Below are 16,578 nucleotides of genomic sequence, written 5' to 3'. Positions count from 1 at the left end.
ACAAATTAAAACAAAATATTTCCCCTTAAAATAATATTACATTTGTTTTTTCGGCACCATCAGTTAAATCCTTGACTATAATATCAATTTTATATAGATACTAAATTTATCCCCAAGTATTCTCAGAACTATATTCCTTAGTAGTTGATTTTACCCTGTTGACATTTTAATATTAGGGTTATATAGTGATATAAAAAGTGATAAAGCTAATACAGATTTTTTTTTTTTACTGAGAGGAACTTCAATCTCACTCCTAATTTCTTTATTTGACATAGTCTGGGATCTCTCAGGGAGCAAGTTTTAAAAGAATACTAATGGCCTGTAAGAACAAATAGGGAAAAATAATCTGATTTTTAAAATTGTGGTTATTGTTTGTTTTACTCTGATATGGCCCAAAGACTTTTTTAAAAAGGCAAGAGAAATCTTTTGGAGCTAAGTACATATTTCTAAGAATTTGGTGATCCTTACTGGTAATGATGGCTTTTACTACATTTGTCATTCCTCTCTTTAGCTCAGTTACCATGGAATGCTTCTGAGCTTTACTACTTCCTATATAATTCACTTTAAATATGCCAGGATATTTGATTATTCATTTTATTTGGAATGAGATGACAATGTTAATTATTCTGTCCTTATTATTTGAGGATTAACCTTCTGACTTATAGGAACATGAGCTTTGATTTGAAACCAATGTAGTCTTTGGCTCAGTCCCATTGAGACTAGTAGCAAACATTTAGAAGATGACTAAATGGGATTTGGACTACGCGTCTCAATTTGAGAAGCCAGGTAACGCCAAGGGACCCACATGGTGATCAGACCTGTTATCTTGGCCTCATTTGCACCTTGTTTTAACTAATCTGAGGTGATAAGGCACTTAGTACCCATAGAAATGGACTGGAATTATTGAATCTACGTATGTAACATCACAATCTTTCTGGTTTTAAGAATAAAGCTGTTTTTGTGCTTTTGATATAAATACATACTCTATAATAAAATGTTTGACTAATTTATATGGTAGTATTCATCAGCCTGAATTTTTTTTTAACCAATGACCTAGTTATAGAAGTTTTTTTGTTGTTGTTTGTTTTTTTCTGTTTTGGAGCAAGCTCTTGCTTTTTCCTTCCTATCAAATGGAGAATGAACATAGGAATAAAATCCCCAGTTTCACAGAAATGTAACTTGAACCATTACTTTCCATTCTTCTCACTTTTCCCCAGGATTTGCCTGTAAGCTTTAAAATTGTTTTGAATTTCATTTTGCCTTAGGTTAGAGGTATTAAAAACTGAAGACTGGAAGGAGAGAAATTATCAACAAACTGAGTAAACTATTCCGGAAGGATTTTTTGGCTTTTGTTTTCTAAAACAGAAGAACTATTTAAAATTTGGCTATGTGTATTCTTTTACTTTCAAAGGGAAGTGTTGTATCAGTGTGAAAGTGATTGGATTTATTTTGGGAACTACTGACTGATGCCATAATTTGCACTTAAAGACTATAACTTACAATTTAGCAGTACTATAGTACTCAGAACAATAAATTGATATCCTTTTTATTTTTCTTTATTTTGCTTTACTACTAAGAACTAACTCCTATTAGGAGAAATGTCTTCTGTTTCTTAAATAATACGAGTATACTAAGCAAAGGAATAATTTATATTTCACGTTAGACAATTTTCTCCAAACTATACAAACCATGGAAAGTCCAAACAAATAAGTGAAACCTTTGACATCAAAGTGTCCATCAGAGATTATTTCATTTGATAAAATTAATCTTCCAATAAAAGATTTTTAAAAAATAGTTTTCACTATTCCCTGTTAACTCAGTCTCATTTTATTAATGGTGGTGGAAATAATACTGATTTAAGATTATTCTCTAGGAGAGAAAGACGAGTAACATTCTCATCCAATTGTACCATTAGTGGGCTCTTTCAAATATTGCCGAAAAGCTCACAATCTCCTGTAACTTCTCTCTAGGAAAATTGGGACTTCTGTCCGCCTGGCATTCCTATTACCCTTTTAAAAGTGAACTAATTAGATGATGCCCAAAGAACATGGATATAGTTTAGTTAAGTAGATTCTCTTACAGGATGAAAACATTGTGGGTTTAGGCAAAGTGATCCTGAAGTTAATCTTGGCATATTTTCAGAGAAAAATAAAAAGATGTCAGTTTACTGTTCTCAAAGTCAGTCATGTATTTCAGTTCTTAAATTGATGTGGGACAGAAACGTACTTGTCTCAGCTGAGGGCCAGGCTTTTCATTTCATTGCTGCTATATCATATGCATTTTAAAAGTCTATGCATTCATTTCCCATCTGTAATGGACATGTACATACTATGTCACAGGTCTTCTAAGAAGCTGACTCATCTAATAAGTATTTATTTGCTTGCTTACTATGTAAGCTAACTGGGGGGGAGGGTACAAAGATGAATAAAAGTTGATTATGAATTGCTTACCATCTAATAATGAAGTTGAAACCATTCTCATAAGGCTTGAAGAATTAGATTTAAGGTTTGATGTTTTCTAAGTATGAAAATGATTTTTAAAGATTCTCACATATTTCACTTGTTTCTTTAAATGGCATGATTTGTCATGCTATTTACTCTTCAAACACTTAAGAGTCCTTTGGTAAAATATGACACCACCAGACTGATTTACACTTTGTCGTGCAATTTGACCTGCACGACAGTTTAACTTTTTACTCAATGCTATATGGAAAAACGTGATCATTAGTGAGCTAAAGAAAAAAAAAAAAAGCTAGAGCTGGGTGTGGACTCTGCAAAACATATGGGCTTTCACCAGAAGCTTTAAACACAGCTAGACTATTTTGTGTTTAAAATTTTTATAACTTCTAAAATCAGAATCTTGAATTGCAAAGATAGGAAGGCTGCTTCTGCAGTTTACCAGTGTCTTGGAATATTTTCTTCTGTTAATGAAAAGACAACTTATAAACATGTTTTAAAATACAAATTTATTGTTGTTGGTTACAGTATTACAGAAATTTAATATAATCTGAGGTCTGTAATACCATGATTTGTTGTTAACATAGGTAAGTTTTGTCACAAAGTATGAATGTCCAAAATATTTTGCTCAAATACCATTGTAAATAGCTGGAGGGGAAGCAGCTGTGGTGTAGGGTTTAGAAATCTGAACTATTTCAAATGGAATTAAATAAGATTTCTGGATGGTACTAACCGCCACTTTGCATTTCCCACAGCACATTCTGCTTATGAAATGTGTACCAAAATAACTTGTGGTACTCTAGAAAATAAGGTAATGGGTTGAAGTCTTATTAGCTTTTAACTAAGGCACAATAGCTTCTGGCCATGGCATTCAACTCCAGACATATTTTCATGTGACACATAAATCATAATGATAGTTATTATAGCAGAAAACAAATTCTTTTTTTAATAGTGCAGGCGTTTCCCAAAGTAATGGATGTATGTGCAAAACTTTGGGTTGTTTTGGGAGTGGGGAGGGAATGATCACAGGAAGAAGGGTCTTAATTTTCATAGCTATGTTCTTCTATCCCTCTTTTTGATTTCTAAATCTCCTGAAGGTGTCAAGAAGGCCAGTATGGCTGCAGTATTATGGCAGGAGATAAAGTGTAAAATGAAACCAGCCTACGTATCTAAAACAGTACTGTTTTAAGACAATTATTATTTAGAAAGCAGACACTAATTCAGAAGCAAATGAGACATCAAGGCAGCAGAAGGGAAGGTGAGATAGAGCGGGCCCTATGAATTACCAAAGACAATGTAATATCCACAGTTCTAAATTTTCATTTAATTCTAATACACTGATATTAATGTATGTTTGATAATTCATAAGTTTAGTAGTTCCCAACATTTTTAGAATGCACATATTAACATTCAAATAAGGCATTAAAGGAAGTTTTGTGAAGGATGAAATGTTTACCATAATACTTTTTTAAAGCCTTGGTACATTTTTGAAAGATCAATATTGAATTTTAAAAAATCTAAGAAAAGTAAGTTTTTTTTCCCGCAAGATATGTAAGAATCGCTTGCTGGCATTTGTATTTTCAGTGCCTAGCATAAAACGGGCCAAATTTTCAAAGGTAGTTAATAATGGTTTATACGATGACTTGTTTCATTTCATCTAGAACCAAGTAAGAGATTGAAGATATTGTCAGATTTCTCCTTCACCTCTCATTGCCCTGCTCTTCCTAACAGGCCACCGTGTAAGCACGCATCCCGTTGCCCCACTAAGGAATCAAATCATTTTCGTTTTAAAATGGCTGTTCAGATTACATTCACCGGCAGAATTCTTCCCCATTAAGGTAGGATAGCAGTTAACACTAGTAGCTGTCAACTTCTTTGATTAGGAATAAAGAACTCTTCCAAGCAAAATCAATCAGTTTCCTGTTTTTTTTAACATATGTAAATCCTTTTAATTGCTACACCTTTACTAATCATGATTGTTATTTATGTCAAGGGAATTTTCCCCAGGCAAACATGATTGATTTCCTAATGAAAAAGTATGCTTATTTTACGTAGTGCCATGGGTTTTCTCTTATGCTTCTTTCTTTCTTTCTTTCTTTCTGTCTCTCTCTTCTCTTTCTTTCTTTCTCTTTGTTACTCATCAAGGCAGATCATACATTTGGATCAAAAAGAGAAACTGGCAAGTAGATCCTAAAGCACACATTTCTTAACCTGAGTAACACCTGAAAACATAAGAGTTTAATTACATATTCTATTGAAAATTCAACTTTGGTGCTTTTGCAAGAACTTATGCTGTCAATTTCTAACAAATCATATCCCTCAGTACACAACTATTTTCAAAAGAAAATAAGTCATAGAAAAGTATATTTTCCTATATGCTAATTGGTACACTTTTATAGCAAATTGAAAATCTGGAGTAAACTGAAAGTATGTTTAACAACAAAATATAGCATATATGGCTACTATAAGTTTGCTAGTGTATAGTGTAAAAAAATAATAGACACCTCAATTAGAGTCAGGAGACCAGAAGGGGGAGCTCTCATGACTTGTGAAGATAGTAGAGCCCAACAGAAGACAGACTCTCCTTTCCTGGCAAGGACTCAGCCAATGAAAAGCCACGGACTCTGTTTACTATAGCCCTCCCAACTTCCTTTACCCTCTATAAAAGCATTCTCCTTCCCTTGCTGTGAGGAGGACTTGCACATGGCTCACCGTGGTTGCAGACCCCAAATTGCAATTATCTGCTGATCTCGAATAAACCCATGTTGCTGGAGAAATACCTGGCAAGTCTATTTGTTTTAGGTCAATAAAAGGCAGCAGTGAATTTGCATTCTGCAACTAATCTGTAAATCCCGTTGCTTTTTTTCTGGAATTCTGTAGACACAGTGTCCCACAAAACTGTGTACCACAGTGCTAGAGATCTCTTTTAGCATCAGTCTACACAAAAGCCTCTGATAAGACACTTTGCACAAATGACATGGAATTTTTTTTTTACTTTTCAAGAAAAATAAGGAAACTTTATCAACCACTCCTCTTCTGAACAAAACTTAGATTATTACCAACTGCTCTTTTAATTATGCTCAGTAATTTTCAAAACTTGAGACATCTCTGATGTTTTTTAATTGTGCATCCATAGAAGATAACTGGATAAAACACAATAGACATTTCAAAAGATGAATCTTCACATCTGACTCATTTGGCACATCCTTAATTTCCAGAATAAAATCAGCAGAAATAAAACACAATTTTCAAAGAATTTATACATGCCAGAGTCTTAGGACAATGAACTTCTAAATGCACAGACAAGGAGCTTCTGCTCATCTTACTAGTTATACGCACTTTTCCTCAAGGAGTAACTGATGCTTTCTGGTTTATTTGTGGAACTTTTGTTTGTAGGAAAGCATATACACATGGCCAGATCTTGTTGGTTTCTGTTCCAGAGAATGTTTCCAACACCCCTTTTTTCCTAAGGATGAAAAACAAACAAAAAAAAGGTCTGACAGCATAAAAAAAGAAAATCACGGGCCAATATCACTGATGAACACAGATGCAAAAATCCTCAACAAAGTATTAACAAACCATATTCAACAGTAAGGATCATATGCCATGAAGTGGGATTTATCCCAGGGATGCAAGTCTGGTTCAATACCTACAAATCAATGTGATACACCACATTAACAAATTGAAGAATAAAAATCATACGATTGTCTCAATAGCTACAGAATAGCTTTGGACAAAATTAAACATCCATTTATGATAAAAACTCTCAACAAAATAGGTATGGAGGGAACATACGTCAATGTAATTAAGGCCATATATGACAAACCTACAGCCAACATCATACTCAATGGTGAAAAGCTGAAAGCATTTCCTCTAAGATCAGAAACAAAACAAGGATGCCCACTCTCACCGTTTTAATTTAACATAGTATTGGAAGTCCTAGCCACAGCAATCCGACAAGGGCGGGGGGGAAAGGAATCCAAATTGGAAAGGAAGAACTAAAACTCATTTTGCAGATGATGTGATTCTATATATAGAAAATCCTAAAGATACCACCAAAAAACTGTCAGAGCTAATAAATGAATTCAGTAAAGTTGTAGGATACAAAATTAACATATAGAATTGTTGCATTTTTTTAATATTTAAATTTTATTTTAATAGGTTCTTATTAGTTATTTTTATACGTATTAGTGTATACATGTCAATCCCAATCTCCCAATTCATCCCACCCCCACCCCCACCACTTTCCCCCCTTGGTGTCCATACGTTTGTTCTCTACATCTGTGTCTCTATTTCTGCCCTGCAAACTGGTTCACCTGTACCATTTTTCTAGGTTCCATATATATGCATTAATATACGATATTTGTTTTTCTCTTTCTGGCTTACTTCACTCTGTCTAACAGTCTTTAGATCCATCCATCTCTACAAATGACCCAATTTCATTCCTTTTTATGGCTGAGTAATATTCCATTGTATATATGTATCACATCTTCTTTATCCATTCGTCTGTTGATGAGCATTGAGGTTGCTTCTATGACCTGGCTATTGTAAACAGTGCTGCAATGAACATTGGGGTGCATGTGTCTTTTTGAATTATGGTTTTCTCTGGGTATATGCCCAGTAGTGGGATTGCTGGGTCATATGGTAATTCTGTTTTTAGTTTTTTAAAGAACCTCCATACTGTTCTCCATAGTGGCTGTATCAATTTACATTCCTACCAACAACAGTGCAAGACGGTTCCCTTTTCTCCACACCCTCTCCAGCATTAGTCGTTTGTAGATTTTCTGATGATGCCCATTCTAACTGGTGTGAGGTGATACCTCACTGTAGTTTAGATTTGCACTTCTCTAATAATTAATGATGTTGAGCAGCTTTTCATGTGCTTCTTGGCTATCTGTATCTCTTCTTTGGAGAAATGTCTATTTAGGTCTCTGCCCATTTTTTGATTGGGTTGTTTGTTTTTTTTAATATTGAGCTGCATGAGCTGTTTATATATTTTGGAGATAAATCCTTTGTCCATTGATTTGTTTGCAGATATTTTCTCCCATTCTGAGGGTTGTCTTTTCGTCTTGTTTGTAGTTTCCTTTGCTTTGCAAAAGCTTTTAAGTTTCATTAGGTCCCATTTGTTTATTTTTGTTTTTATTTCCATTACTCTCGGAGGTGAATTAAAAAAATATCTTGCTGTGATTTATGTCAAAGAGTGTTCTTCCTATGTTTTCCTCTAAGAGTTTTATAGTGTCCGGTCTTACATTTAGGTCCCTAATCCATTTTGAGTTTATTTTTGTGTATGGTGTTAGGGAGTGTTCTAATTTCATTCTTTTATATGTAGCTGTCCAGTTTTCCCAGCACCAATTATTGAAGAGACTGTCTTTTCTCCATTGTATATCTTTGCCTCCTCTGTCATACATTAGTTGACTATAGGTGCGTGGGTTTTTCTCTGGGCTTTCTATCCTCTTCCATTGATCTATATTTCTATTTTTGTGCCAGTACCATATTGTGTTGATTACTGTGGCTTTGTAGTATAGTCTGAAGTCAGGGACTCTGATTCCTCCAGCTCTGTTTTTTTCCCTCAAGACTGCTTTGGCTATTCAGGATCTTTTGTGTCTCCATACAAATTTCAAGATTTTTTGTTCTAGTTCTGTAAAAAATGCCACTGGTAATTTGATAGGGATTGCATTGAATCTGTAGATTGCTTTGGGTAGTATGGTCATTTTCACAATATTGATTCTTCCAATCCAAGAACATGGTATATCTCTCCATCTGTTTGTGTCATCTTTGATTTCTTTCATCAGTGTCTTATAGTTTTCTGAGTACAGGTCTTTTACCTCCTTAGGTAGTTTATTCCTAGGTATTTTATTCTTTTTGTTGCAATGGTGAATGGGACTGTTTCCTTAATTTCTCTTTCTGATCTTTCGTTGTTAGTGTATAGGAATGCAAGATATTTCTGTGCATTAATTTTGTATCCTGCAACTTTACCAAATTCATTGATTAGCTCTGGTAGTTTTCTGGTGGCATCTTTAGGATTCTCTATGTATAGTATCATGTCATCTGCAAACAGTGATAGTTCTACTTCTTCTTTTCCAATTTGTATTCCTTTTATTTCTTTTTCTTCTCTGATTGCCATGGCTAGGACTTCCAAAACTATGTTGAATAATAGTGGTGAGAGTGGACATCCTTGGCTTGTTCCTGATCTTAGTGGAAATGCTTCCAGTTTTTCACCATTGAGAATGATGTTTGCTGTGGGTTTGTGGTATATGGCCTTTATTATGTTGAGGTAAGTTTCCTCTATCCCCACTTTCTGGAGAGTTTTTATCATAAATGAGTGTTGAATTTTGTCAAAAGCTCTTTCTGCATCTATTGAGATGATCATATGGTTTTTATTCTTCAATTTGTTAATATGGTGTATCCCATTGATTGATTTGTATATATTGAAGAATCCTTGCATCCCTGGGATAAATCCCACTTGATCATGGTGTATGATCCTTTTAATGTGTTGTTGGATTCTGTTTGCTAGTATTTTGTTGAGGATTTTTGCATCTATATTCATCAGTGATATTGGTCTGTAATTTGCTATTTTTATAGTATCTTTGTCTGATTTTGGTATCAGGGTGATGGTGGCCTCATAGAATGAGTTTGGGAGTGTTCCTGCCTCTGCAATTTTTTGGAAGAGTTTGAGAAGGATGGGTGTTAGCTCTTCTCTAAATGTTTGATAGAATTCACCTATGAAGCCATCTGGTCCTGGACTTTTGTTTGTTGGAAGATTTTTAATCACAGTTTCAATTTCATTACTTGTGATTGGTCTGTTCATATTTTCTATTTCTTCCTGGTTCAGTCTTGAAAAGTTATACCTTTCTAAGAATTTGTCCATTTCTTCCAGGTTGTCCATTTTATTGGCATAGAGTTGCTTGTAATAGTCTCTTATGATGCTCTGTATTTCTGCGGTGTCTATTGTAACTTCTCCTTTTTCATTTCTAATTTTATTGATTTGAGTCCTCTCCCTCTTTTTATAGAATTCTGTTGCATTTTTATACACTGATAAACTATCAGAGAAATTAAGAAAATCCCACTAACAATTGCATTAAAACAAAAACAAAAAACTCTGGGAATAAATCTAACCAAGGAGGTAAAAGAGCTGTACTCAGAAAACTATAAGGCACTGAAGAAGACACAGAAAAAGAGAAAGATATACCATGTTCATGGATTGGAACAATACTGTTAAAATGACCATACTACGCAAGGCAATATACAGATTCAGTGTAATCCCTATCAAGATACCAATGTCATTTTTCATAGCACTAGAACAAATAGTTCTAAAATTTGCATGGATACACAAAAGACCCTGAACAGCTGAAACAATCTTGAGGAAGAACAGAGCTGGAGGCATCATGCTCCCTGACTTCAGACTATACTACAAAGCTACAGTAATCAAAACAGTATGATACTAGCACAAAACCATATATATAAATCAATGGAACTGAATAAACAGCCCAGAAATAAACCTGCACTTGTAGGGTCAATTAATCTATGACAAAGGAGGCAAGAATATACAATGGGGAGAAGGCAGCCTCTTCAGTAAATGGTGTTGGAAAAGCTGGAGAGCTACATGGAAAAGAATCAAACTGGATTACTCTCTCACACCATTTACACAAAATCAAGAAGGATTAAAGACTTAAATGTAAGACCTGAAGCCATAATACTCCTAGAAGAAAACAGAGGGAGTATGCTCTTTGAAATCAGTTTTAGCAATATATTTTTTTGGATCTGTCTCCTCAGGCAAGGGAAGCAAAAGCAAAAATAAACAAATGGGGCTACATCAAACTAAAAAGGGTTTGCACAGCCAAGGAAACTATCGACAAAACGAAAAGGCAGCCAGCTGAATGGGAGAAGATATTTGGAAATGATTTATCTGATAAGGGGTTAATTCCAAAATATACAAAGAACTTATACAACTCAACATCAAAAAAATAAACAATCTGATTAAAAAATGGGCAGAGGACCTGAACAGACATTTTTCCAAAGAAGACATACAGATGGCCAACAGCACATGAAAAGATGTTCATCATCACTAATCATCAGGGAAATGCAAATCAAAAGCAAAATGAGATATCATCTCGCACCTATCAAAATGGCTTTTATCAAAAAAACAACAAATAACAAGTGTTGGTGAGGATGTGGATAAAAGGGAACCATCATGCACTGTTGGTGGAAATGGAAATTGGCACAGCCACTGTGAAAGACAGTATGGAGGTTCCTCAGAAAATTAAAAATAGAACTACAATATGATCCAGCAATTCTACTTTTGGGCATTTATCCAAAGAAAACAAAAACACTAACTCAAAAAGCTATATGCACCTCCATGTTCATTGTAGCATTATTTATAATACCCAAGATATGGAAACAACCTAAGTGTCGGACGAATGCATAAAGAAGATGTAGTATGTATATAAAATGGAATATTATTCAGCCATAAAAAAGAATGAAATCTTGCCATTTGCAAAAACATAGATGCACCTAGAGGGTATTAAGCTAAGTGAAGTAAGTCAGAGAAATATAAATACTGTATGATTTCACTTGTAGAATCTAAAAAACAAACCAAATGAACAAACATAACAAAACAAAAACAGACCCACATACAGAAAATAAATTGCTGGTTGCCAGAGGGGAGGGATACAGGGGAATAAGGGAAATAGGTGTGGGATATTAAGAGGTAGAAACTTCTGGTTATAAAATAAATGTCATGGGGATGCGATATACATCATAGGGAATATAGTCAATAATATTGTAATAACTGTATGGTGACAGTAACTAGACTTATTGTGATCATTTTCTAATAAAAAAATATTGAATCACTATGTTGTACATCTGAAACTAATATAATATTATAAGTCAATTATACTTCAATTTTTAAAAAATGAAAGAAAAAACCCCCACAGGTCTGAGTTTTCCTAATGAGCTTTTCAAAATGATTCTTAAAAGATGATAGTGTAGATTTAAGGGTGTCAGTAAGTATAGGTCTGTGTGATCAAAAGAGAAAGGCACTTGGCTGGGTGTTGGAAAACCTAGATTTTGGTTTCAGTTGTGCGCTCTGGCTAACACAAATGGTCACTTTTAAGATGCACCTATCATTTTTTGAGCATGTGCTAAGTGCTAATAATTCATTTAATCCTCTTTAAAGCTCAAGTTTCCTTATTTTACTGATAAAACTATGTGTTAGGGATGTAAAGCAATAACCCAACTCACCAAAATGGTAGTAGGTTTCCAAACACAGGTCCTGCCAAACACCAGAACATCCTTGGCTTTCTCTGTCTACTTACCCCTTTGCAAGACAGCTTTCTAATACTTGATTATCCTTCCTTCTTTCACTTGGTTTATTTTTTCTCTATGCTCTCCTTCTGCATTTTAGGGAAAAGGGAATTTTAAAACATTGTTTTTATTGTTTCCTATTGGGTTTCTCCATTTCTCCCCAGGCAGATTTGTCTGGCTTGTTACCATGCCAGCAGCCAAAGTCTATTCACTCCAGTTTCCTGAGGGTTCAGTGGTGAAAAGTATCAGAATCCAGGGGCTGCTTTTCAAAACAGATTCCTGCCAGAGATTCTGGCATTCCTCTTATTTACTCTCCTCCTCCAGCTTCTCATATACACACTGGCTTAAAGGCTGCAGAAGAGCAAATGAAGAACTCTGGTTTATTACTTTCTAAAAACAGGATCTGTCATACTTCTGCAACCTTTTCACTAGATTTTAAGATGTTTCACTGGGAACAAAAGCATTCCTTTCTGGATACCTCATAAGATTTGCCAGTTAAGACTATGTTAAATAATTCCCACTGTTTTCTTGGTAAGAAACATCTGCTAAAGCCCTCCTGCTTCTAAATTCACAGACATCTTGTAAAACTTTCAAGAGAACAAGCTTCTTAACTGTTGTAAGCCTCTTGAAGAGCCACCTTAAAGTCAAGCCAATGTCAGAAGTGGGTTAATTACTGAAGGAACAACTATAGGCACCTATTCAGTCCTAAAGCTGTGTACCTTGGACGAACATGTGTCACCTTAATTTCTACGTAATAAAATGGAGCCAGCTTCAGCTATTTTTTCCTCTAAAAAGTAAAAGCATCATATCGCTTGTAAACGCAGACTTAATTACTCTATCAGATGTCCCACAGCTGAGAAGTTTTAAGAGCAACAATACAACTGTCGGTATTTTAAAATAACAATGCAGACTCTAAGGCTGCTGGAAATACCACTTTTAATTGTTGGTTAAGTCTAGTCCTAGTTTTATGTGCAGGAGCTTAGACGGAAATGCTTTGATTGATGGCAAGAGGTAGCAAAAGCCAGAAGCCGAGAAAGACTAGGGTACCTCCTGAGATAGGGAGCCGGGCCATACACTTCATCTCTACAGTCTTCCCCAAATTCCCTTCCCACATTTTACAGAACTAATCCCTACAGCCACTGTATTTCCACTGCATTCTGTTATTACCTCTGTTAATAGCCTCACAGTGTTGTTATCTGCTCAGCAACAATGTGTTCTCCCTTCTTCTGGTTACTTTTGAACGAATAACAAACGCCTTTTAGGGAAACAACCTTTTCACCAAACTCAGTCTGTGAGATTCAGATGGTACTGTCCCTACTTCCCAGACTCAAGTATGGACATGATCAGAGCTAGTTAGTACTAATTCCAGGACTTTTGCAGGCAAAGAGGCTCTCTTTTCTGCTGGAGTAAACTGGTAGGAGGTGAGGTGGAATGTTGAGGGGCTCACACAGGGAGAGCCCACCTGAGATTGAAGCCAACATAAGGAAGTGGAGTGACTAAGGCCTGATGACACTGTTTGAACACCTGGACCCAAACTATCTACCTTTGGACCCTTTAGTTACATGACCAATAAATTTCCCTTTTGCTTAAGCTAGGGTGAATTAGGTCTCTGATTCACATAAGCACGTATCATATTGTATGATGAATATTGTTTACCCAGCACTTTGCCTCATAAAGAAGGTGAGTTTCTTTGGGGCTGGCAGGGACTGGGTCTAATTACGTGTGTGGACCAGGGGCCTAGCTAGCACAGTGTCAACCGAGTAAATTATAATCGTTACCACTGAGTGATTTAACAGTGCCAGGACTGCTGTAAGTCTTTACAGGGGCTCTCTCACTTCACTCCCTTAACAACCCTATAAAGTGGGTACTATTTAATACTGCTCTGATTTTACAAGTGAAGAATTTGTGGCACAGAAGTTGAAACACCTTGCCCAGGGCCACACAGCTGGTAATCTGCAGAGCCAGGCTCTTTATATAATCAATCACAAAATTATAGTAACAGCTACTCCCTTGTAATTTCACCCTCCAGAAATAACTATTAAAATAATTTGGAGACTACTGCTTCAGAATTCACTGCATAGTTACCCCATTACAACAACAATAATAATAGCTAATAATCATATAGTGCTTAATGTGTGTCAGACACAATTCTAAGAGTTACACATATTAACTCCATCTTTCAACCCTTTAGTCTCATCCCCCTTTAACAGTGGAGAAAACAGAGGTTAAACAAGAGGTTAAGGTCAAGTTAATAAATGGTGAGCTGGGATTTGAACTTAGGCACTCTGGCTCCAGAGTCTGCGCTTTAACCACAGCACTGTCCTGTCCTAATGCTGAGTCATTTTTCAGTAAGTGAATGAATGAAAGGAAAGTGAATGTAATCAATCCTCTGTTAGGAGAGGGGAAGGCTGAGTAAAGAAACGGAATTATTTCTTAGCCTGAGTCAATTATTAATTCAGTAGAGTTCCCATATTTGTGGTGGGATATGACTTCCCTTAAGAGTTAACAAAACTATGTTTGAATATAAACTTCTAAAGACTGTTTGGCAAATAAATGATCTGAGGATTATGTCATTTGAGAGTCTTCTGTGCTGTAGTGTCCTCTATTGTCACAGGGAGTGGGCACCATTAGGTTTGCCTCCCCGGCATTCATTCCAGCCCTCCCTCCACTAGACAACAGAGTTTGGGTGAGACTGACCCACTCCCTGCTCTGGGTGTGGACCAATGAGTGTAATCTCTCCCATCCCAGTGACTGGTTCAGGAATGGGCAGTAACCTAGGCCTAGAATACAAAGCATTCCCTGACCACAGTGGCTGTTCAAGTTGGTTCAATCTAAGGCTTTTGTTCACTGTGGGGAAGGCGACCCCTCAGCCTTTCATAAAGAGAATGCTGTGGCTGTTCCTGGCAACCATGTATAACTATGCAGGAAGCCCAAAGACAGAGCCAATACAAAACAGAGAGAAGAGCAAAATTCTGATCAAACCTAGGGGCAAATGAAGCCCAAACTACCTTCTGGCCTTCTCTGTTACACAAGCAAATACATTTCCTTTATTTATTTTTATTTTTTTTTTGCTAAGAGTCTATTTTATTGATTTCCACAGCTATTACAATGAAAGCAAATGAAAGCAAAAAACTTTCTTTTAAGCTTAAGCTTCTGTTTTGATAGACAATTTATCAAAGTATACAACATTTTAACATTTCCTTTATTATTTAAACCAATTTGAGTTGGATCTTCTGGTATTTTAGCATTTTGGCTATAAAGCATGGATAATCAGAAAATGATTTAGTGATTCATCATACAAGAGAAGTTGTGAAAAGTGACCAACTCACCGGTAGTATTCCAGGACGGGCTCTGTTTGGGCTTCATAAGCCTTCAGTCTCTTGACAACCGTCTCTGGTCTATCATCCTCACGCTGAATGAGAGGCTCCCCAGTCAGATCATCAATGCCCTAAATGGGAGTTAGAAGATGCTGGCATCAAATATCATATTTTTGAAGGATATTTTTATAGGTAGTTAACTGATTTTTAAACAGACATCTATGCAAGCAGCAAACAAAAATGTGTTTTTAAATAAATGGAATCAAATCCAAATCCAGGTCATTGCGACACAGAGCCATGAGACCCCACGATCATTTCCACAGTGTCAATCACCTTCTCTTTAGAGCAAAAGGTTTTCTAAGCAGCCTCTAGATAATTTTATATTATATATTATATTATATATATTACATTAAAAACATACATATACAAAAAGATTCAGCTACAGACTGGGAATCTCAACTGCAAGCCCTAAATAACCCAAGGTGTCATTAATCCCTACTGCCCCAATTTCTAACACACTCCCTGACACAGAGTAGGAAATCAATACATGCTTTTGAAGGAATAACCCCCATTGCTCCTGGGGATGCCTTTACTACCAAGCTGACTGGACTAGACGATTTGACTACACCAAGTAACCTGAGAACATGCCCTCAGGAGTTCTGGTCATCCAAGGGTATCCAAGGTCACCTGTGAGTGCAAGAGGACTGGAGACAGTTGGCTACGCTGAAGGCCAAGTCAGTTCCCCCCTAAATACTCACTATGGTTTTGGGAGGGTTGAATTCGATGTTGTAGACACGGCCACTGCCTGGATGGATCCAGCGAGCAGTGAGGCGTTGCTTGATGACCTCAAAGGGCACGTTCAGATTAATCACTGTGTCTATCTGATAAGCTCTATCCAGGGCTTCTGCCTGTGGAAGTGTCCTTGGAAAACCTTTACAAAGTAAATTAAAAATCAACAAAGGGGGCTTCCCTGGTGGTGCAGTGGTTGAGAGTCTGCCTGCTGATGCAGGGGACACGGGTTCATGCCCCGGTCCGGGAAGATCCCACATGCCGCGGAGCGGCTGGGCCCGTGAGCCATGGCTGCTGAGCCTGCGCATCCGGAGCCTGTGCTCCGCAACGGGAGAGGCCACAACAGTGAGAGGCCCGCATACCGCAAAAAAAAAAAAAAAAAAAGGGAACAAAGGAAGAAAGAGCCATGGGGAGAAAGGGGAGAAGGAAGAAAATTAGTTAATATTGAGCAATGTGAACAAAAGCAATAACACCAGGAAGGCGGATGACAACCTTTTTGTAGTTGTAGGGCAGCCGTGATAGTTAATTTTATGTGTCAACTTGTCCAGACCACAGGTTGCTCAGATATTTGGTCAAACAGTATTTTGGGTGTGTCTGTGAGGGTGTCTTTTGGGGTGAGATTAACACTTAAATCAGTTGACTGAGTAAAGCAGATTGTTATCCCTAATGTGGATACGCCTGGATAGAATAAAGTTGCTGGCCTCCCCAGAAGA

General features: G+C 36.5%; 1 protein-coding gene across 4 annotated transcripts in view; it reads right to left on the bottom strand.

Moving 5' to 3' along the window:
• AK3 (adenylate kinase 3) overlaps nt 1–16,578 on the bottom strand; it is a 51,846-nt gene that overhangs the window by 8,562 nt on the left and 26,706 nt on the right. For 2 of the 4 annotated variants that reach the window (XM_022573634.3, XM_022573631.2), the window contains exons 3-5: nt 15,835–16,007; nt 15,089–15,207; nt 2,947–5,922 (exon numbers count right to left, since the gene is read on the bottom strand). In XM_022573634.3, coding sequence (XP_022429342.1) covers nt 5,802–5,922; nt 15,089–15,207; nt 15,835–16,007 — 413 coding nt within the window. In that variant the 3' untranslated portion in view covers nt 2,947–5,801. Of the gene's footprint in view, nt 1–2,946; nt 5,923–15,088; nt 15,208–15,834; nt 16,008–16,578 lie in introns of those variants that run through there. The other 2 variants (XM_022573632.2, XM_089913240.1) reach the window with 2 other exon arrangements.

Source organism: Delphinapterus leucas, chromosome 6, assembly GCF_059928025.1.
Source record: "Delphinapterus leucas isolate spDelLeu-1000000601 "Yukka" chromosome 6, BTC_Dleu_Yukka2, whole genome shotgun sequence".
Classification (NCBI taxonomy): domain Eukaryota; kingdom Metazoa; phylum Chordata; class Mammalia; order Artiodactyla; family Monodontidae; genus Delphinapterus; species Delphinapterus leucas.
Note: the sequence above shows the minus strand (reverse complement) of the source record. Positions and strands in the feature narration are given on the sequence as shown.